At 38.7% G+C, this 23,151-nt stretch overlaps 2 protein-coding genes across 5 annotated transcripts in view; one reads left to right on the top strand and one right to left on the bottom strand.

The window, feature by feature from the left end:
• The window catches only part of USP13 (ubiquitin specific peptidase 13), a 56,351-nt gene extending 51,954 nt beyond the window's left edge, over positions 1 to 4,397 (top strand). Inside the window, exon 21 of one of the 2 annotated variants that reach the window (XM_037407488.1) lies at positions 298 to 4,397. In XM_037407488.1, coding sequence (XP_037263385.1) covers positions 298 to 391 — 94 coding nt within the window. In that variant the 3' untranslated portion in view covers positions 392 to 4,397. The remainder of the gene's footprint in view (positions 1 to 297) is intronic. The other variant, XM_037407489.1, reaches the window with a different exon arrangement.
• Positions 4,398 to 6,662: 2,265 nt separating this feature from the next.
• Positions 6,663 to 23,151, bottom strand: part of PEX5L (peroxisomal biogenesis factor 5 like) — a 117,428-nt gene continuing 100,939 nt past the window's right edge. For all 3 annotated transcript variants that reach the window (XM_037407532.1, XM_037407530.1, XM_037407533.1), the window contains 7 exons: positions 19,622 to 19,738; positions 18,555 to 18,698; positions 17,613 to 17,683; positions 16,221 to 16,418; positions 14,707 to 14,872; positions 14,192 to 14,349; positions 6,663 to 13,447 (listed from right to left, as the gene is read on the bottom strand). In XM_037407532.1, the coding sequence (XP_037263429.1) occupies positions 13,243 to 13,447; positions 14,192 to 14,349; positions 14,707 to 14,872; positions 16,221 to 16,418; positions 17,613 to 17,683; positions 18,555 to 18,698; positions 19,622 to 19,738 (1,059 nt within the window). In that variant the 3' untranslated portion in view covers positions 6,663 to 13,242. The remainder of the gene's footprint in view (positions 13,448 to 14,191; positions 14,350 to 14,706; positions 14,873 to 16,220; positions 16,419 to 17,612; positions 17,684 to 18,554; positions 18,699 to 19,621; positions 19,739 to 23,151) is intronic.

Below are 23,151 nucleotides of genomic sequence, written 5' to 3'. Positions count from 1 at the left end.
TAGTACTGCAGTGCTGATCTCAGCTGTGATTTTGATATGCTGCTATTATTTGGCATTGGGAATCCCTGATTTTCCTTCACTTGAACTGTAACTACACATTCCTCTGCACATCCCTCTTCCTTTTCAGTTTCTGGCTGGCAATAAACCTTCTCTGGCTGTTTTGTTTCATCTTTTGTTCTTGTTGCAATGCCTAATTTTAGATTTTAATGTCTTTGAAATTTGGGTCTGAGAAGTCACTGATAAATTTGTGATTATTTTTATACACATGGAATGTAATCAATCTTATTTTCATTTCAGATGGGTGATCTACAATGACCTTAGAGTCTGTGCCTCAGAACGACCTCCTAAAGACCTGGGCTACATTTATTTTTACCACAGGATACCAAGTTAGGCCTCAAATCTGTTACCTGGCTTTAAGAAGCCATAAGCCTTTTTAACCTGTCCAAAAAAGCTTACAATAAAAAAGAAAATCTAAAACCAACAAAAGACCCCTAGCCCTTGGACTGACAAAAAGCAAAGGAAAACATGGGATATTTATAGTTTATTTAAAAACAGTCATTTGATGTCTCCTTAAGTGTTAGAGGGAAAATTTCTATTAGGTGATGTATAATATGTTGTTTTAAATTATACACCTAAAAAGATACCTTAAGACCATGCAGATTACTGGTGGAGTTTGCAGCTAGTGTATGGAGAAAACAGAAGTTCCGGAGTTGAACAAAAATAGCCCAGTTCAACCCAGCTCCTGCCTCTTCTGTCCATGCATCCACTGAAGGCCACAAAGAAATAGTTGTTTCTTTGGTAACTGGGAGACGGTGTTTTCAACCAGAGTCCAGACCACCTAGAGAAATCATACTGCATATAAAGTGGGAGGGAGGGGGTATGTGGGTGTTCCTTAAAGCAGAATGTCTTATTTGGGGGATCATTTTGGGTAAAGTGAGAAAAGTCAACTAAAGTTATCTCTGTTGGAATTAAATTCTATAGTATTTTTGGTCTGGCTTTTGGATGCATAAACCTAGGCAACTAATGGACATGGAAGCAATCTCCCGTAAGTGCCCTCACATTTTCTGCCAAAGGGAAATAGTAGATTTTATTTTTGCAAACGTAGGTTTCTTCATCTTCTCTTAAATGTTTTGCGTGCTCTTCCAACAGATTCAGGATTACAGATGGCTAAAAGAAGCAGACTTTCTGACTATAAAAGTAAATGCATACTCTCAGGAAAGGCAAGGCTATTTTTTAAATTTCATTTTCTTGTGAAGGAGGTAAAGAAGGGGTTAATGTCCCATTATATTTATTTCAGGGAAATCTGCATATAGACACTCACATTCTCCCTGAAATCAACTCACTGACAAAGTACTCATAGTGCAGTACTGCTTTCTGCCAAAGATTGCTTAAGTAGTTGTTTCATCCGTGAGTGGGGAAAACTGCTTGGTAAAATTGCTGATTTATTGATTTGCCCCTCTCTCCTCCCTCCCTTTAAGAAAAACTGCAAACCCTAACAACCCCAAAACCAACAACAAAACCCAAACAACAAAAATACCCCACCTTGAAATGATGTTTCGGCTTTTGTAAAACTTGCAAACACGCCAATAATGTGATCTCTTCAACAGATACCTTCTGAAACGGGTTTTATATCTCTGGCAGGGATGAAGGGGTGGGTAGGTAGGGGCTGGCCTTTCCAGTCTGTGGTTTCTTGTTTGGTTTGTTGATTTTTTTTGTGTTATTTCAGTTTGTGTCACAGGCAAGAATATATATGTGGGGTTTAAAATTGTATTTGAAAACACTAATTCTAGAAAAAATAAAATGGTGAGTGCAAAACCTTTCACAATTCGAAAAAGTCCCCAAAGCTTCACAGTGTTGGCCATTGCTTAGAGACTATTGCTGGAGTTGCCTCATATAATCTTACTGAGCCTTCAAAATAAGTTGGAACAGTAAAAAAATAATAATAAAAAAAAAATCCTCCTTACAGAGCACAAGAGAGGCAGGGAGATGTAATTGCATTTTCTGTGCGGTCAGTGCCTGCAAGTTTAATAGCAAAATTCAGGCAGCTACACACCACAGAAAAGAACCCCAATTCAAAATCTGGTTGTGAGTAGGGCATTTTATTTTTACCAGTGTTTGAGGAAAAAATAGTTTTCGCCCTGGTCATATAGCCTCATGCAGAGCCAAAAAACACTGTTGATTTTTTTTTAAAATTGGGTTTTGATCTTAAAAGAGTATGAGAGAAATTCTAGTGCAGTAATTCTGTAGAGTGTAAATGGTGCCTAATTGCTGGGAAAGCTTCCTGTACTTGGTGCTGTTATTGACACAAAAGAACAGCATCCTAGCACATTAGTAAGTGGCTTCTGTGAGATTCAGCTGCCTTGTAATTATTGAGCCACCAGTTCTGGACAAAATAAAAGCTGCCAGTAATTTTTTTCCTTCTTCCAAGATTTGAGTATTTCACCAGAAAATGCCAGATTTGAAAATGGGATCAGCGGAAAAGTGAAAGAACAAAACTTCCATATATCAATGTTTGTTGCTTTTTCATTCTGGCAGCAGAAAAAGCACAAAAGCCTTTTCTTTTTTCTTCTTCTTCTTTTTTCTTTAAATTGTTTTGAATGTCTAGTTATATTCCAAGGAAATTCAATACAATAGCTTCCCTCTTGCCTCATGAACTTAACGGGCTATTTTTAATCTAACAAGATCTGGTGGCCACTACCTTTTTATTTAGAAACCTGGGCTAAATAAAGGCCAACAGTAGTTCCCATGTTCATTTTTAAACTAGAAACATGACTGGTCTCATAGGATTAAGGATGGAGCTTGAACTCTTGCAAAACCATTTGTCTGGTACATCCTGAAACTGGAATGGCTGTGGGACTGATTGATCTCAGTTAATAGGAGGCACACTTAGCAAGCTGGCAGGTGATAAACTGGAAGAGGTAAATGAAAGGGGAGAGAGAGCCTGGCTGTGCCAAGTGAGCTGTAGCAGCTTGGCTTCTGAAATTCTTTTCAGTTCATCACTGTTGTGTACTGCCTGACTAAACTACCAATCAGGTCAGAAGCGCAGGGAGCAGTTAGGGGAAAGGCTTATGGATCTTCTAAAATTTAGCACTTGGAAATATGTTAGAAGTTCTTCCATCTGTTTAAGGAATTATTTTATTGCCTCCCAAAGTAGCAGCTTCCCTCCTTTTTCAAATGGCCAGTTAAGTCATGTCACTTTTGCGATGGGGTATGTGTGAAGAACATTATGAATCTGGAGAAGCAGGATGTAAACTCCTGACTCTTCAGCCTAATGTGGGGGAGTTTGTTTTGTTCTGTTGGTTTTTTTTTAAACCAGCATGCAGAAGCCACACTCAAACAGACTGTGCTGAATAAATGACTAATTTATCAGACTTTGCCTGCTAAAATTTTATGCACTTAATTGTGCTGGGCCAGGGCTCGGTGCACAGCCTAGGCAGTGGCTGATGGGGAAGCTCCATGTGTCTGGGTACTGGAAGAGTTGTTGGAGGGCGAGAGCTGCTTGACAAAAAAGTAGGGGGGGGGGCGGAAATCACTGAAACTGTTTGAAGCAATCTAACCTGAGAATTATGGCAATCCAAGACTTGGGAGTGGATAGTGCTCTTATTTCTCAGACTAATTTTTACTCTTTTACTATGATACATTTAGATTAGGACAGTGGAAGGAAGAAAAACTCAACAACTTGTTTTCCTTTTCTCCTCTCATTCCTAGCAGTGTGCTGTATCCAGTAGATCCCTCATTCTGAGTCACAGTCTCCAGTCTTCAAAACACATTAGATGCAAACTCCTATTTACTCTTCCTAGCTGAAATATAACTAGGATAAAAATTTGATTTATTCAGTGCTGTGGTTTAAAAACAAGGCTAGATGCTTTTGGTCTGGACTACTGTCACTTTTAATTCTGCTGGGTTCAGTGGCATTACTTCTGACTGACTTTGGTGTAACTAAAACCAGCATCAGTCCAGGTTTTTTTTTTTATTCAGGCAGCATCCACTGGGTCATAGTGCACATTCTGAATACACGTGCAACCAGAGCTCGTTAGATTGTTTCAGAAGCATCTCCAATTCATTCCTTTTGTTCTCCGTCCTGGCAGAAGCCATTTTAATCATCTTTGCTGTTTTCAGGCATTGAAAGACTATGCAAAATATGTAACTGGACATAACTTTTCATTCTTTTTCTCATCGCCCGTCCTACCTTAATGGCTGAAATCAGTTTCTGATTTCTATTCACTCTTCAGTGGTTTGACTGTTGTATCCTGGAAGTGTCTGTACTGGTTTGCACCAATCACGGTTGTTTGTGTAAAGCACTGTTAATGTTTTGGAGAGTATTTGTCTGAGGTGAGAAAGGTTGTGAATGCTATCCTTGCAACTGTTTTAAATTAAAAAGAAATATTCTCACATTTTGTGACTGTGTGGATTCTTGCTTCTTTCTTTCCTGTCTGAAGTGAAGAGGAATAGACTGAGTACATTTTGGTGCTGGGTCTTTTCCTACTCTTTTTGGTCATGTTTGGTGTTTTCCTTCAAAAAGCTGCATAGGGAACAAAGAGGTTTATCAGAGTCTTGATTTCTTGTGACACTTCTATGGATTGAAAAATTCCCAAGCCCTGAGTAGATATAAAACATAGAAAAATCAGAAAATTAGGACTTAATTTGAGACTGACTTTTTTTTTTTTATTTATTTTAAGCCAGTTGACGTTATTTGAACAAAAGAGTTGGCAACGTTCATGTGGAAGTGTGGTGTCATTTCACCCCCAAATTCCTGTTTTATCTTGCTCTGTAATTGCTCATATTCATTTAGAAATTTCACTTGCTGTTCAAGTCTTTTTTTCTTCATGTCTAAGTGCTTTACATAGCAGTGTGACCATTGGGCCTCTGGTAGATTCAAGAACAGGCTGAAAGAGAGGACTGAGGGATGGCAACCCTGTCATCTTTTTATAGGTATCATGGGACTGGGAACAGGAGAAGTAAGAGGTAAGTAAGCCTCTGGGCTGTAAGTGACATTTCCTGACATGGAAGTAGAGGACATACAAAGTGTTGAATGATCAGAGAGGTAAAGATGGTTCACCTCCTGAAGTCCAAATTTATTGATCTGTTTTGGTTTCTTTTCTATCACAGATGTCCTTTGTGACCATGGCAAGTCACGTTCACACTGTGTTCACGCCACTTGTAGCAACTGGAAGAGGTGGGAGAATGTGGCTCCTTCCGCAAGCTGAAGGGCTGCGTTCAGATTTCATGCAAGAATTTCCTGTATAGGATTTGTAGCAGCTGACTTCTGTGGACTGCTTGTGGAAGGCAGGGTTAGATACCTGAGAAGTTAACACACCCCTGGGCTCTGTTCCCCCTCACTAAAATGGGAAGTAACACTGCTCTGTCCCTCAGGTATGCTACAAGCGTAACACCAAAGAGAGAGGCGCTGTGGTGAAAGACAAATGCCATAAAAATATTGAAGAGAGAGTGCATGGCTGACAGCTGGTGTGGAGTAGGTGGTTATATTTTCAGACTTCTTTACTAGTATCCTTCCCAGTGATTTTTTTGAGCAGGTTTGTACGAAGGATTGGGCACTAATGCTTTTTTCCCAACCACTGTGGCTTCAGGACTGCAGTGCTGTGTTCCTGGTCTTGTTTGCTGCAGAGCACATAACTAATGGGCATTCCTGCTGTTGCTGTGTTGGTACATTTGAGCAGCAAGAACAAAACCAACCTTTACATCTGGCAAAACGCACCGGTGTCAAGAGCACACATTACTTGCATCCTAAGTGTCAGCGTGTTTTTAGTTTCTGTTCCCTTTTCTTTAGTGGGAGGTTCTGGTTAAAGCCATAGGCAGACAGTTGGCTTTTCTGACAGAGCTTTCCTGCTACAGGGCAAACTGTGGCTGTATCTTCAGTTGGTTTTTTTCTGGAGCAACCCACATATCCATTGAGAGTGTCAGCCTTCAGATCCATGCCAGCCTTGTCCTGCTTTGTCAATAGCCCTCTGCTGTAATTGTCACAGCCCTCTTGCTGGTTGTCATCTTTTCTGTCCATGGCAGTGTACAGGAATTTCATGTTCCTCTCATGCCTGTGCTTATGTTAGTGTCCTTTAGCGAAAGCATAACGATGATGTCATTTCTACTCTGCCAGCTCTCTCACCTCATCACATGAAAGCCCAAACTGAAAACACTGATAGCCAGCTCCCGCTATGTTTTATGGGAAGTTGCTTGAGTAAGGATCTCAATCACTGAAAGTTAGCTTTGTTTTTCATAAAGATTGTGTTGTAGTGTTAGTAATTTTGGTTTACTTTTGAGGTATGCAGTTGCATGATCTTCAGGAAAAATTCTGATCTACTTTTTTCCCCTTTTTCTTCATATGCAGTGTATGTGCAAAATCCTTTGGGCCAGACCTCAGCTAGTACAAATTTCAGTTGTAAGTATAATTGATCAACATGTTGAAATAAAAATAAAATATAAAAATATCACTACCTCAGAGTAACGATGAATTTATGAAAAATGGTAATGACAAAATGTCTTCTGGGCTTGATTTTAAGCAGAGAAGCATGTTCACATCATAAACACTAGGATAGAAGACTTCATTAAAAAAAATCCTTTATTTCAATTGGAGAAGTAGGTCCCTTCTTTCAGTTCAAGTCATTATAGTCAAGACCGTTTTCAGATTGAAAAGAGATTTTAAAATCTTTGAAGCCACAGACAAAGTTTATTTTTAAAACATATTTAAAAATTGCACAGTTATAAATAATAAATACAATTTAATATGTGAAAAGAACCCAAGGAAGGCATGCTTCCATTACAGTACAAAAATACTACATTAAATGTGGTGCTCTGCAAATAGTCATCTATGACCATAATAAATTGAACACATCCAATATGCACATTGTTCATTCTTCAGGAAATAGATTATTTTAAACAGCAGTGCAAGGAAACATCAAATTAAAGCATCAGTAGAGTACAGGTCTGTGTTTAATATTATACACAGCTGATAATGCACTAAATATACAGAGGCAAAGTTACCTGTAGTAAGAAACTAATCTTTTACTCTGTATGTACTTACACTCGGATTCTCAGTCTGGGTCAATATGAACCTTTGTAACGGAATGTAAACATTCAGGTGTAGGGCTGAGCTCCCACCTCCGCATCCGCTGCCCACCTCACTGCTAAGCCTTGCACCTACACTTAACTGTCAAAACAAAAAGTTAAGTGAGCAATGGAAGTCTTTGCAGCAGCAGGGCTCTTCAGATGGCCCAGGCGAAAGTATCTGCCAACCCTATAATTTCTTCTTTCCTGTATGTTGGCTTAAAAATAAAGCCAAAAAACCTGATGCAAAGGTTTTCAGTTTACAGCATATAGAAGAAGCCACACAGAATGCCTCTCAAAACTATATCGTTCTATTTTAGATATGTTATACTCTGATATATAAAATAGATTTATAAATGTTTTGATTTTTCTGAATTTACAATAGATTATTGATACTAAAAAGGCTATTTAAATTAAAGTTCTCACCAATGTCAATGGCATTCTGTAAATGTGGAAGGGGAAAAAAGATCAAAGCACATTAAGTCTTGGCCATGCAAGCTTGCTCAATGGGCTGGCACACGTCCAAGCATTTGTAAGGTTACAGCTTATTTTAGGAAAATTTAGATTCCTTCTTTTTCCCATGCCTAATACCTATTAGTGGGCTGAGGCTCTGAAACTTTCTGTGGATTCTGTGACATGCCTAGGTTTGGTCAAAGTGTCAGTGATATCTTCATGCATGGCACTCCTTTTCTCTGATTTATTTCACCAGTCCAAAACCAGTAGAACTATAATGAAGGAATCTGATTTCTAGCCTAGATGAGGTTTGAATGGTAGATAATAGTCTACTGCATACCCACCATTTTTTTTTTCACAACGTGCAGTGCATTTTGTCTATCACTTTTATCTGTGATTACTTGGTATTTTATAAACATTTATTACATAAACTTACTGTACAGACTGCTAAGCTGACAACGCTGGTGACCAGAAATCACAGGTTTTCAACTGTGCAGGTTGTTCATGCAGTGTAACTGATATGTCTCATTTTGCAGGTGCACATTTGGGCAAAAGTAATCTACAACCACGTTGTGTTTCACTCCAGTTCTCACCAGCTCCACCAGGCTTTGCCTCTGTGGCTGCCAGTAATTTTATCAGTGTTATGGAGGCCCGAGGGCAATGGATGTTCCTGGGATCATCTGGCTGATCTGTTACTGTTGTCAGGGTCCTCCTTTTTATCTGACAGACAGGTTTAAGTTTTCTAAATTGGCTCATTAGCTCTTCATACTTAAATAAATTGATGTTCTGAGCTTTCAGCTGAGTTGTCCGCAGCTGAAAACAGTGTCTGCAGCACATACTCAGATCCTAGGAAGTTTTACATCTACATATTTCAAACGGGGCAGTCGGACACTGAGCTGCCTTCAGAGTTAGTGGGTAAGTTTGAAAAGCCTGGCTGTGGTAACTAAGTGTAGACTGTTGTTTCACTGGTTCTGGGAATCTTTGTCTCTGGTTTGGTGCTATTTGGTTTAGCCTAGAGAAGAAAATGTAAAAATCCAAACACCCAGCTTCACTGTGAAAGCTGCACACGTTTAGCTTTGTAATTCTTAAGAGGATACTAAAACGTGTCTGCAAAAGCTGTTACTACAGATGTCTGTCATTAAACACTCGAAGCAAACATGAAGTCCACAACACAAAGTGATTTCTAAGGATGGGATTTAGAAGGGCTCTGTTTGGTCTAACCTGTTCCAAATAACATGAACGACCCAGTTTTGAGTCTGGCAGATGCAAAGTACTTTTAAAATATCCCACAGAAGATACTGATCAGTAGTTTAAAAATACCCTATGTGTGGGCCTTCTGCATGCATTCTGTAAATATATACGCAAGTCGCATTAGTGCATGCTTTGTGTTAATATTTCAGTGTGGTTATTTGTTACTGTAGTTAGTTGCATGCAATAGTATCATATGAGGTTTTGTCATTTGAACCTTCCCCTTGATATTTTTACAAGTGCTGTGATTTACCAGGTCGTAAGAAAATACCATTAGATACAGATATGTATATGAGTTTACCTGAAGATCAAATTGATCCTTCAAACTGTCATAAACCAGTCTATTGCACCAAGGTTTCTAGAGTCATTACAGTTTAAAGAGATCAGCAAGAAATGAGCCTATTGCTTTCATCGCAAGGCCTCACTCCATAAATAACTGCTTTGATTTCGGTGCCGGTTCAGCATGTGCAGTGGTCCTGGAAGCCAGCCCTCAGCCGGTCGCTGAATAACATGCACATGAGCTGATCGTGCAAAGTGCTGAGCACTCCTGTGAAGACTACAGACTTCCAGTGCTCAGCAGCTTGATGGATCAGACTTATAGGTCATAAATATTCATAAAGCTTTGCAGAGGAGACGGACGGTCACAAGCTGGGGTTAGGAAAACATTTTTTAATTGCATGAAATATAAAATAGAAGGAAGAATCAAAAACTTGGAATCAATTACCTGGCAGTGATAAATCACCTCTGGAGAAAGAGGGGAGTTAATGAGAAGAGGAAACGGGGGTGGGAGATGATGATAAACCGCTGCAGCACTCTCATTTGGCATCACCCTATAGATGCTGTACAGGTGTTACCCTGAAATGTCTCCAAGTCTCTTCTCTGCTGAAACTGTTACTCTGCACTTTCTCGCTCAGACCTGCGCAACTCTGTGTGTTGCCTTTCAGTGTATGTGAGCGGTGACCTCACCCACGCAGGCAGTGACACGGCACGCTCCCCTGCACACAGGCGGTGCCATCGTATGCAATGACTGTTACTTGCCCGTCTTCCTTCCTCGCACCCCTGGGCAAGTCAGGGATGGCAGGAGGTTTTGACTTGGTCAAGCTCACAGGGAGCACTGAGAACAGGACTGAGATTTCATGTCTCACTCTCAGGCTCCATCTGCTACTGTTCAGCCGCTGCCTTATTTATCCCAACTCATGCCTGGTTAGAGGGATGAGTAGTTGAATTTCCTCTTCAGGTTGTTGATACGCTGCAGCCTCCTCACATGCTCTCCTCTTGCTGTTTCAGGCAAATATACATGATTGCGCCTGAATATTTAAAAAAACACCGTAAGGAGGTCAGATCAAAGCTGTCTAATCCTGTCTCCTGTACTGAGTTCTGCAGCGTTGGCAGTGGGGGCTAGAGGAGGATAAGGCCCAGGATATTGAAGAAGTCCCCAGAAACACCAAGAGCTGCTGAGCCTGACCTGTACAAGTGAGGTGAGCTCAGTCACTGGCCGCTCTCCCATGCAGACTAGACCAGAACTGGTGTCTAGCGTGAGATATGCCACTGTCCTTGCAAGTCTGTCTGCTTTAGTCTTTCCCTCACGCAGTGCCTTGGTTGGTGGTACATGAGTAATTGGCTGTCTAAAGCGGGAGAAAACAGTTGGGATAATCTCCAAGACCATGCACGTTTTCTTTGGATAGGCTTTGCAGCCTGCGTCCCGTGCAGCAGAATTGCAGTGCTTGTGATGAACCAAGGGCCTGAGTATCCCCTCGGGAGGCAGAGTTCAGCCCCAGCGATTTGCCTCAGGGTTTACACAGACAGCTTTCCTCGTACCAATCGCATGGTGTTGACGTGTATCAGGAGATGAATGCAGTTTTGAGCAGTGCATCCCAGGATAAATCAAAGCCTACCTACTTTGTCTGTTCTTTTCTGGGGAGGCTAGGAGTTGCATTAGGGTTTCCTAACAGAATTGCTGTGTTACTTGTCCACACACTAGAGAAGAGGTTTAGTGAACTGCCATCGGTATCAAACGCCCCTTGTCATTCTGACTCTGAGAAGTCAAGCAATTAAGTTTGTTTATTTGAAAGGTACAAAAGTAAAGCTCCTGAACAGCTAATTCCTCTGGATAAGCACTGATTATCCTACACTACAGCACAGAGGATATTCTAGAACTTGTGTGATGGCAGGGCATCAAGCAAAATCTAAGCACATATGCCTTTGCTTTACAGCCTCTTCTCAAAGCTGCCTCCCTTTTCTCTTATCACTTTCCAGATTCAATTGCACTGCACCTTCTGCTCTGCCTTATCAATAAAGAGCTGTCATCACACATCGCTGTCAAAGCAAAAGAGCAAACTGTTGTCAGCAGATATGCATACAGCAGCCCACTTAGCTAAAATGACATCCCCCGTCAGTCCTTGATAACCAATCCTTAGAGAAAGTTGCAGGAATCAGAAATCATTAAATGCTTGATTAGATAAATAGGAATATATGTAAACAGTGAATTAATGAAGCTCTATTAAAAAAATTCCTGTAGCTGTTTCAGCATCTCTATTCTGTGGGAGAGAGTGAGGGGTAAGCCTTCTATTTTTTTAATGAGAATTGATTATTTTTATTTAAAAACTATAGTCAGTGATTAGATGCAGTGATTACACTGTCTTACATGGAATTTTCCTTTAAGTGGTTACTCAAAATAACAGACAGCTGCAAGAAACTTTAGGTTTGTACTGGTGAAACTGTCCAGTTCCCACAGAGCTTCGTTCTCTGTGATCTGTGCAGTTTGATATTTTTTTTTTTCCGCCAGCTGATTGGGCTGGATTTTTCTTTCCATGCTGTTTATAGGAAATGTGCTATTTGTCCCACTTTTAACACATTCCAGTAGCTACCCTGCACATTGAATTCCTGACCACAGATGATACCGTAGCCTTCTAATTACACTTTTTGTCTTTCACTATTTAGGAAAAATTATAAAATATCAGCAACTGAAAATTACCTCCTTAAAAATTTCTGTTCCTGTCTTTGATTGACACGTTCACCTTGAGCTAAATGTGTTTTGATGGTAGCCAAATCAATTCATTCCTCACATGGCAGCGTACTGCCCCCAGTACTGGTCCCCATTCGTCCAATCAGGGAAAATTAAGATGGTGTGTATATATATACACATTTTAAAGCAGCTACAAATACTGATGTTATCTAAGGATTTAGTCTGCTATCATGAAGGTCACTGAGACTTTTGCTACTGCTTGCTGTAACAGGAGGATTAAATCTTATTCTCAATCCTACAAGCATTACATAGACCGATTTTTTTCAGGGAAATTTTTCCCTTGAGCATGGTCTGTAGGCATTAACTCCTATGAAGATTTTTCTGTATTTGCAATAAAGATCTGTAGCTTATTACATTCTGAAATGGCATAATTCACATACAATGTATATGTGCATGCACATGCATGTATGTGTGTAGTGTCTGATGGATGCATAATGGAATAATCTTTCGAAACAGATAATGGAGTTTATACTGTATTTGCATTTTTTAAACTTAAGAATATTGAAAACCCTCGCAGCACACTTAAGGAAATTATATTTGGTCCTCAATGCCAACAAGGCTATCCTGTACATTCTGCTGTTAGTAACCAAAATAAGAGCACAGCACTATTTTACAAAAAGAAAGATTAAAGTGCATAAGTACACAGATAGGTGCAGATCCTGCTGTGAGCTCCTTTGAAGCAGGCATACTCTGTCCAAGGTCAGGTATAGCTGGTTTAAACAGCAACAATCCTAGTGCAAATTACCACTTCTGCTGGCAACGCTTGGCCTTCCTGTACGTACATGGCCTAATCCGATAGACCTCAGTGTACAGTGGTCCTCTTAACATTGCACACAGTTTACAACACTATGAGCCTGCAGAATTGGGCCCAAATTAGTCAGGGTACCTTTGAAAGCAAAAATTGTCTTGACTGCCAACTGAAGTATATTCAAAACAAAATATTTCCATTTTACATGCCTCTATTTTCAGAGCTATGTTAACAATGGACCTTGAGAAGACTTTGCAATAAAGAAACCCGAGGATAGGGAGCCCACATTGTACGGCAAAGTGATGTCAGCACAGTGCAATGGGCTCCTAAGCAGGTTCCTTGGACGCATTGTTTGCCGTTCTAATGTGCAATAACGATTATCTAGGTTTGTTCTTAATATGTTTTTCTTTGTATAGCTGTGTATAAATAGAGAGATATAGCTTGCATGGAATGAAGATTCTTCAGAAATGGTTGCTTCATCTAGTTCAGGGCTTTGTCAGATTAGCCGCAGCAACTTTCAATTTTTTGAATTTGAATTTACTTAAAATATTTTGTGCTTTTGAACTTTTTCTTTTGGAATAATGTCCGAGAGAATTCCCCTACTGATCTACAGCCGTGATTTTTTGGAAAAATGTGGTAATTTTGAGATGAGTAATAAAAGAGTTCTCGGTTTCCTAATACAATTTAATCAATTTGTGGATACTTTTTATTACGACTCTAGATTAAAAGCTCTTAACAGAATGTCTAGATCACCCACATTGGCAGCTTGAAATAGTTCTGGTTGGTCCATCATAGACAGAGCAATTCGAAGTGCTGCCCAAATATTGCCTGACAGAGCAGGATGGGGAACCTGTTGTTGATTCCTGCTCTTTCTTTGCAAACTGAGAGCGGTGAGAAAATTGCTGACAGCCTCCCTGTAGGGAAGAAGAAAAAAGACAAGCGATATAATTTGCTTAACAGCTAGAGTAAAACTTTCTAGAGTTCTGTGCTAGGCTCAAGTATATAATTTTACAATGTAGTTCATCAGTCTCTTTGTGTTATTCTTGCTTGATTTTCTTTAAACAAGTGGATGTTGCTTGTACTAATGCAAAGCTCAGTCTATTCATACATCAGGGAATATTGTCTTCATTGCTGTATAGCCCCCCTTCATCTTAAATGTCTTAATGATCATTAAGTCCTGATCATTAGGACCCTGGAATACCACTCTTGATTCCTGAAGAATGTACTGAAAGTGGGTTTGATGGCATTAACTACTTGAAGCAGTTTAACTGACGTTTCCCTTCTAAAGACAGGCTCTTACGTTTTCATTTAGAAAAGCTCTTAAGCATAGGACTGAGTTTAAGTGTGAGTACAATTCCACTGATTATAAGAATACTTGCACCTAGACCTAAAAAAATGCTTAAGCAGCTTGCTGAATGAGGGATTTATTTTCTTTTAATAGAAATTCAGTAGTTCTGTTACGTAGAATTGTAGTTATAAGTAAAGTATCATTGCTTTGTTAGTACTTCATGAAAAATAATTACAAAGTTTCACAATAGCTGAAATTATGTAGCTATATTCTGATTTCTTTTTTTCTTGGATAGTGCCAGCTAGAAAATGAATTTTCACTTGGTAGTTATGGTCCCTCAGTTTTTTGTTTACATGTTTTTGTAACTTACCTGTATGCCCCTAGGTTGATGCAGCTTATCCCTAAATTGTATCTGGACCTAATGAAGCCAGGCTGTATTTCTAAAGCACGTGTGTAGGCCTCGACAGCTTCTTCGCTTCGATCTCCGTTTGCCAAGGTTGCTCCAAGACGGTTCCATAATGTATAGTCCTGGTGTGAAAGTGAGTTTTAAAAGGGACATAATAGCTTGGTTTTGCTTGCAAAGCAAGGAGGACTGCAGAAAATAACAGTATCGTATTTTCTCTTAATTGACATGGAACGTGAGGTTCTGAGTCATGATTACAGGCAACTTTATGTAACTAGTACAATTAATCAGCACACAGCTAGAAATTGGACATGTATAAATCTGCTTCTAAATGGGACTGTCTTGTAATTAACATTTCTATTTCAGGTATTAAAATTTTAATGGATAAAGTGACATCTCATTAATATTAGACTGATCAAAAGGGGAGAAAGAAAATGGCTTGTGAAGCTAAATTCTTAAAAATGTGAAAACATAAAATGTACCTCTGGTCGAACAGTTAAAGCAGCACTAAATGCATCTATTGCTCTGTTAAATTCTCCATTCAGGTGGAAAAGAACTCCAAGTCCCGTCTGCAAGTCGGGGTCTATCATATCACCATTCTGGTGAGCAGCCTCCAGGTATAAATCCTTTACTTCTTCAAGTAATGAACTAGACAAGGGTGGAAAATAACTTAAAAGTTCCATCTTACAGTTCTTTACAAATATTGCAATATTGATTGCATAGCCAGAAATGAGAATCCTTGTAATGGATTTGTCAGAAGTGATATACTCCTAAAAGTTGAAAATAAGCTTCTTCAGCTTTATCATGACAAAGATTTACTTCCAGGTGCTGTTTTAAACTCATGTATGGAACAAAAGGGTTCACCTATATAATGAAGTCAAAGTGCAGCTATGACCCCAAGTGAGATTAACTTGAAAGCTTATTAAAACTATTAAAATTAGATGAGTTTCTCAGACGTAAAAGAGTTCTTTACTGGCAAAAATAGTAGTCATTCTTAGGAGGAATAGATCAAGTGACTAGCCAAGACCCCTGAAGAAAGATGTCAAAATTTAAGACTTCTGTACCCATGGTAGGCTTCACAAAACCTGTGCACTGACAAAACCAGATGTCAGTGGGATGAAGCCAAAGTAGAATAACACACTTAGCAATTAAGCAGAACTTGCATATTTTATTTTTGCTTATACTCAATTATCTTGTCAACCCAGGGCTTGTTAGTGATAAGGGTAAAACATCAAGCCTGTCTTCAAAATGACAAACAGTGAGATAGCCCTAGTGTTTTAGCTCTGTAAATGATGTTTATGCTTTTAATGGCTTTATCGTGCATCTCACAATTCAGAGATGCTTATTTATTGACCTTATGGAATCATGAAGAAGGGCTGCCAACTCATGAATTGTATTGTAATTTAAAATGGCTGCCAGCTCCCATTACGGTATGCTGGGCTGAAGTCAAATAAAATGACTACGCTACCTCTGGTTAGAACCAGAATGGCTTTTAAACAAGCAGATGCTACCTCCCAATATTTTCAGTGGAGTGGAGCCATGTCCCATTACAAAATGGCTACAATTCCTGCATTCTAGTGGCTTGGTTGGGATATAGGAAATACGATGAACAGTAGGAAGAACACATGTAGCACAGGATACAGGCCTGGTATGGATTTGGAAGCAGCTGAAGAATACAGATGCGGGATGTGGCAATACAGAGGCAGCAGACAGGGTCAGAAGGAAGTGATGGGAGTTGAGGGGAAGCATGTCTTTTTAGCTGCTTTATTATTTATTTTTTTTTTTTAACTTCCAGGGGTGGCATAAGATATAGCCTTCTGTCACTAAACCAAATGTCCTGTGTTGGCTTCCCAGCCACTCCTGCCACTAGAGAGACATTGGGCCTTCCATCACAGGGAACGGGCTAGACATCTACAGAGTAAAGGGGCAAAGTATGCACCTTCATTTCTAGTGATGTCATTAAAATTTCCACCATCAGGATTTACACGGCATTTACCTTTCATCTGATGTCTTAGACATTCTTCTGGTGAGTGCTGGGGACCCTTTTTTGCTTTTTGCTATGTACTTGTATTTTGGATTTTGCTTTATCCAGTTTCTTAGAGCTTGATAGGCTTCTTGTTGATGGCCAGTGTTAGTATAACTTACAGCCAGGGCCATTAGAGCTTTTAGGTTGTTTGGCTGTAGTTCCAAGCACCTAGGCAGAAAATAAAAATATACTGAAAAATATTCCAAAATAATCTCGGGAAAAAAACCCCACAAATAAAAATCACTCTAACAATTAAGATCTACCCAGTAATGCTTTTAAGGAGGGACTTGGTCTTATTTTTCTGTGATAAATGCATTATGCATATGTTCACACACGCACGCACGCATGTTGCTGTGTATACACACATATGTACATAAACACGTGCATACGAGTTTTGTTTTCATCCTTCTGGTTATGAGTAAATGTAGGTAAATTCATTTTTATAATATCTGTCTGTTGAAGTGAAGCTTCACGTAAATTCAAGCAAACCATTTAATATGCCTTGCAACTATACAAAAAGGTATCTTGAAGACAATTTCTTCCATTCTTATGACTCTTCTCAGTCATCCTGAATTTTCAGTTTTTCTTTAATAAAGCTGGAGCCAATCAACTCAAGCAGTCGTTCTATGGTTATATACCATTAACTGAAAACAGAATCTAGTCTACTTTGTGAACATCACTGTTGCTTGTTTCAAAACTGCGGGGATGAACAAGCCCTAAATCAGGCAGCCCCTTGGATCTCTACCCAGGAAAGCTGGTAAGCTACATATAAATAAGTTAGAGTATCCTTAAGTGAAATGGCTCGATAATTAACATTGCTAGTGCAATTGAATATGGAGAGGGTACATGCTTTAAATGGAAACGGGAAAACCTACTACAGAAAGATAATAATAATGCTGATATTTTGGAACTGACATACTACATACAAGCATACTGTGATCTTCACATCTCTATCAACCTAAAAATGTTGTACATTTACTATTCAGCAGCTGAAGAGAGCTCATGCCAATTAAGGAAACCCCTTCATTAAGGGACAGACTACAGAAAATATGCCAAGTGGCTAGAATATAAAAAAGGCACTTTATTTGCATTATGCCTCATTAACGTTTATCAGGTCGTGTAACTTTTCTTTTGTGCAACTACCTAAATTGCCAGATTAAATATTGAACTTATTTAATAAAGCAGAAATACTAATCACTAATCATCCCTCTGAAGTACTGGGAAGACTTCTATGTTTATATCAATGCTTTACTTAGTTAAATAAATGCTTCATGTTACAAGATAAGTATGACATTAAATATACCTAGGCCTCCACTACCCAATACTCATCAGACCCCTTATTTAGCAATTACATTCATCTACCTTTGGAGGGCGACAATGGCTGCCTGCTCATTTTCATTCTCTGCCTGTGTTATACCCAGGAACTGCCAGGCCTGCAAAAATTATCATTATTGTATTATTATGTTATATATACCCAACTGCAAGAAAATTTATGACTAATATCACCGTTAAGCAGCAGAGTGAATAAAAATAGCAGATCTTTCCAGCACTAACTACAGGTTTTTCTACAGTGTGCATACCAGCAGTACAAATCAATGCAGTTTTCAGTATCTTTGGGCCTGGTAGTATTTGTAATCAGTGAATGCAAAGGTATTTTGCCAGTGTATGATCCCATGATGATTTCTTAGATTTGATTTACTGTACATTTTAAATGTTGGAATTTTATGGAAAACAGTGAAGAACAATTATTAAGTTGTATAGGAGGTTTAAGGGATTCTAGGAGGCCCGGAGATTCTCTCTGCTTTTCAAAGTACTGCTGCTTAGTTTAATGTAGCAATAGATTCAAAGGGACCTAGATATTCACACTGTAGATATTTTTCATGCTTCACAGAAATCAGACTTTAAATACATACTCATTGAAAACATCAATATTGCAGAAGTTGATACAACTCTTAAGAAATTGTCAATATTCTTGTTAAATCAAAAATGTTCATCTTTTCAATAGCAGTGTTTAAAAGATAGTTTGAAAACACCAGGAAAAGAAGGAAAGGTTTGAAATATTGTTGCTTTTGAATGCTTTCAGATGATAACTTGGAAATGCTATCATTTCAAAAACAAATTCTCATCTTATGGAAAGCTCACCTTTCTCTAGTTCAAGGCATACACTATTCCAAAACTGCTGTTAGCATTCAGTCTGTTTCAGTCAGTCATGACTAGCAAAGGTTTGGGCCCTGAAATCATTCCATCATTGCATGTTGAAGGGAGTCCCCTTCTCCTTTATCAGTAAAAGGCATGAGTAAATACCTCGGCATCATTGGGTTCTTGTAGAATAGCAGCCTCCAGGTATAAGATTGTAACTGGCAGGTCACCTTCTTTCATTTTTTTCAGTCCTTCCTCAAAAGCACCAGGCCAGTCTTTGAAGGGATTGTCAGTATGGAAATAATAACCCTGGAGAAGAGAGATAATGTAGCCACGATGAAGCACTGTAGCAAGGAATGGCAACTTTTTAAAACTGGCTCACTGTTTTCCAACTGGATGTAAACATCCCTTGTTCTGTGAAAATGGTATGAGCTCCCCCATGAAATTTCAGTGACAAAAAGCATAAAAAGTGAGCATCACTGGACATTTATGCTGTCTTTATTTTTACTTTAGCTCTGAAGTTATACATACTGGTACTCACGTGGGGCTCTCCTGCTCGCATCAAAGATAATGGCAAGAACTCGCACTGCCTACAATAACAGCAGAACTGAACCTAGCATGAGCCCCGCACATCCAATTTGGTGGTAAAGAGCACACATCAAGCACTTCACTCCCTGCAGTGCCTGTAACACGTTGTATGTTCAGTTAATACCCTGATATCTTCAATTAAACTTCAAGGTACAGAACAGTGTTGTAAGCACCTGAATTTATTTTAATATTTTTTTAATTTTTGCCTTTTTCTCTTTTTGCCACTGCAGTGTAAAGGGTGTATGCTAATACCAGCTACATAACAGAAATCAAATTAAAACATACAATGGAGGGAATAAAGAAGAGAGACAGAATATCATTTCTATTCTCAACAGTGTTTGAATGTTCAGATTTTTTTATTTGGTGCTCTTCCTTAAGTGCCCATCTTTAAAGATGCCCATAATCCAGCAGTTTGCTTTTTGATCCTTGTGGCTGAATTCAGGCAGTGTGCAAATCTAAATGTATTCTCACTATGGTAAGGTCTTTTAAGTCTACCTTGCTCACAGACAATTACAGAGGATGAGCTCCTTTGGGTAAAATTAGCTTCCAATGCCCAAAGAGTTTTCTAGGATTCCCTTGAATAGCTGAGGCTCATCTCAAAGTTTCACAGGAAGGATGTACTGTATTAAAAAACTTTGTAGTACCTTCTCAATGGTTGAGATGGTAACTTGTCCTGGTGCTTCCTGGTTCTCTGAAATCCAGTTTCTGCGAGCCATTTCTTCCCATTCTGCTTGCATTTTATCCCAAAACTCTGTGTCTGACTAGAAGAAAAAGAGGAAAAAAGGAAAGAAAATGAACAACAAAACTTTAAAGTGAAATGGTAAGCTTTTAATTTTTTTCTACCAGTGGTCTGAGACTGGCAATTTTGCTTAGCAGTATTAATTCTACAAATAGTCATACTGACTGAAATACTACTGGTTATATTTGGAATTCCTTATAATTAAATTTCATCTCTTATATTGGAATGCATTTGGTCAACAGAAAATTCTTTATCTCAGAGGCAGCGTGTGTCCTACTTGAAAGAGGATTTGCAGCAGCTTACAATGCATGTTATTGATGCTAATAGCAAATTGTTACATAAAATTTGAAGGAAATGAATGCTGCTAGTCCCTGGCCAATAAAAAAAGAAAGAAAAAATCAGCTAAGTGTATATGCTAAATAGCAATAGATATAACATTTTAAAAGAGAACAAGCATCCCACTATAGGTATATTCAGCATGATTTTCAGCTACCTAAAAGAGTAATGGCAAAGGTGTTTGCACAAAAGAATACAAATGTTTGAGGGTTTTTTGACATAGTGGAGAGATCTTAATATTGCATCGCATATGTGCTGGTGAGAGGAATCTATAATAGATTATAAAATTGTACAGTAAGATTAACATTCATCTCAAAGATAAGAGGGGAAAAATACACAAGAGAAACAGAAATGATGAAAAAAGAATGAGATTTGGACCATTTGGACTGGTGTAATGACCAGAATGAGGCTACTGCAGCTACTAGAAAATGATGCCAAAACCCAGAAATAGGATTAAAAAAAAAAAAAAAAAAAAAAAGATGGGAGAATCCAAGTTAAGGTGCTACTTTTTTTCAGCCTCCACATATTAGTCATAACCCCTGAAAACCAGTTCTATAGCAGAATATATGCTCAGCATTACCAGCACTTGCCAAATTCTCCAGTTCCTACAAGGTCATGGCCAGAACCTCAGTGAACTGACACTACTGAGGACATACTTTCTCACCTTATTTATGTCAAAGACAACAACACAAATAATTCTACTGAGGTTTAGCCAGAACTATTTGAGAGCGAGGTGCTAATCAAAATTAAATAAAATAGTCCAGATAGTTTGTCTGAATCTTCATTACAAGACTGACTGCTTTGCTACTGCTCCACAGCCAGGCATAATTTGCAAAAACAGAATTTAGTCTGTGATAGCATGGCTTGCTCAATCCTCCTTAGGTACTTGGAAAAAAGAAAGCAGGCTTTACTATACCTAGAATGAGTCAGCAATGAGTACATTTGAGACTAGGTGGGAAGGGCTAGGAGGACTTGTGCCGGCTAACATTGGGTCTGGTTGCTTATGATGACAAGGCTCTTTATGAACGGCAAGGTGTATTCCCTCCAGAAACCTAACAGGCATTTCCCTTTGGTTCTTGCTGTAGCATGTGCCTTCTAGTACCCAGCACTTTCTTCCCGGAGACTCAGAATTGTCTGAATTAATGCAATTACTGGCTCTGTGAAGGTACTTGCTATGTTCCTCTGTGGACTAGGAAACAAATGTGAATAACTCACTCCTGGAGAGATTTTACTCTTTGTATTAGAAGCAAACAGAACTTGACAACTCTGTTACGCAACAACTTCCAAGGTTTCAAAATTTGCTTTCGTTCCAAATTTGAAGGAAATATGGTCTTATAAATAGCTGTGAGATTGTGCTGAAATGTCCACTTAGGGTTTGAAAAGGCTAGGATAACGAATCAGATGATTCCCTTTTTCACTCTTATCAGCCGTGACCAGAGGCACTTGAATCCCTTAAACTATCCTGCTCAACAGATGTCTCTATCAACTGTTTTGCATTCAGTGCAAATCTGCACTGCACTGAAGAAAAATTACTTGACCATGTTTTTACTAGCAGTAATTTTGAGATTCAGCATGAGGAAAGGAGTGGAAACTTCCCCTTCCTATTAATAAGTAAAACTACTGAAAATTAATTAATAATGCCTTTTAAAACCATTAATGCATAGAACTAATTATATATATATATATATATATATATATATATATGATGTATATATTGGAATTTTTGTTTTGTATTTTTCCCACAAAAATCCCTTATGGTTTGGAAACACATCAAATCACATTTCTGCAGATCATAAGCAAGCATATAAGTCGTTTTAGGTCTTAAGTTCAAATTCTGCTACTTAATTGCATGCATATTTATCATTCACACAGAAGTTCACTGTGTGCCTACTCCACTTAAAAAGCTAATAAATTACCATGCATTCAAGTAGCCACGCTTAACGTCTAGCTGTAGGGACTCAAAGGTGGAGGAAAAAATTTAATCTGCTTTGCTATTATGCCTTTCAACTCATCATATGCTATTTGGACACAGGCCAGGACCCAACTGTTATTTTGCAACTATAAGCAAAGATTTTCTTGTTTGGGCCAAATGGGCTCAAGCCCCAGTGACAGCTTTCTAAGTACTCCAGCATGAGGAGTTGCTGAAACTGGTATGGCAAAGCTGCACTGAGCGACTGGATCCGACACAGTCATGGCACCTGGTAAACTGCTGTAATACTGCCCTGACAAATACCGATGTCAACAGCAGAGCAGTTTTAATGTCCTTGAGCAAGAGGACCGTAAATATTACACAGTCTTTCTTAAAGCCCCAAGTCTATTTCAGCTGTCGTTAGTAGCAATCTTTTCATGGTCTTCAGTGGCAGGAGGGTTAAATTAGTATGGAGTGTTTCTGAAAATGTGCTTTTGCATCAAGACTGCTAGATCTAATTTTAACTCTATTTGCTATGTGGCTGGTGCCAATTACCTCATTTCAATGTTTTTGCTACCTTAATGCTGGCAAATTACTTTGGATGTACCAAAAGTCTTCAGACCAGTTGAACACGTTTTACACATTCTCAGATCATCTGCAGCAGTTAAGTGGAACGACGACCAGGAAAAACATTCGTACCATCTGACTACTTCCAAGCAGAAAATTCTGCATTTTGTGAAAGAGGCTATTTTTACTCTTAGTATTTAAAAATATGCTGAAGCAGTTAAACAAATGGGAGCCAAAGTATTTCCAGGCTTTTTACTTCCTATGATACAGTTAGAGGGGGTGGGGGGTGTGCTTTCTGAATACTGCTAGCTGATTTCTAAACTTACCTATTTTCATAACCTTTAGAATAGAATTTTGTTTATCCTGTAATGCCAAAAATTAATTTGCACTGTTCCTTCTTGACCAATGCATAAGGAAGGAAGGTTCTGTGGTTGTTCTTTCTTTGAATTACTGCATCGCTATACTTTTCTATGTGAAAGACACAGTAAGTTAAGTTTATGGGCTAACTACATAAGAATTCCTTAGGTGATAGCTTCTCAAAGCAAAATTTGAAATACGCTTTTTTAATAAAGTTTAGAGATAAAAAATGTATGTCAAGGCAAAGACTCCCGTTGTGACTTGAG

This window comes from Falco rusticolus, chromosome 13 (assembly GCF_015220075.1).
Source record: "Falco rusticolus isolate bFalRus1 chromosome 13, bFalRus1.pri, whole genome shotgun sequence".
Classification (NCBI taxonomy): Eukaryota; Metazoa; Chordata; class Aves; order Falconiformes; family Falconidae; genus Falco; species Falco rusticolus.
The sequence above is the reverse complement of the archived record's forward strand: the minus strand, read 5'-3'. Positions and strand labels throughout refer to the sequence as shown.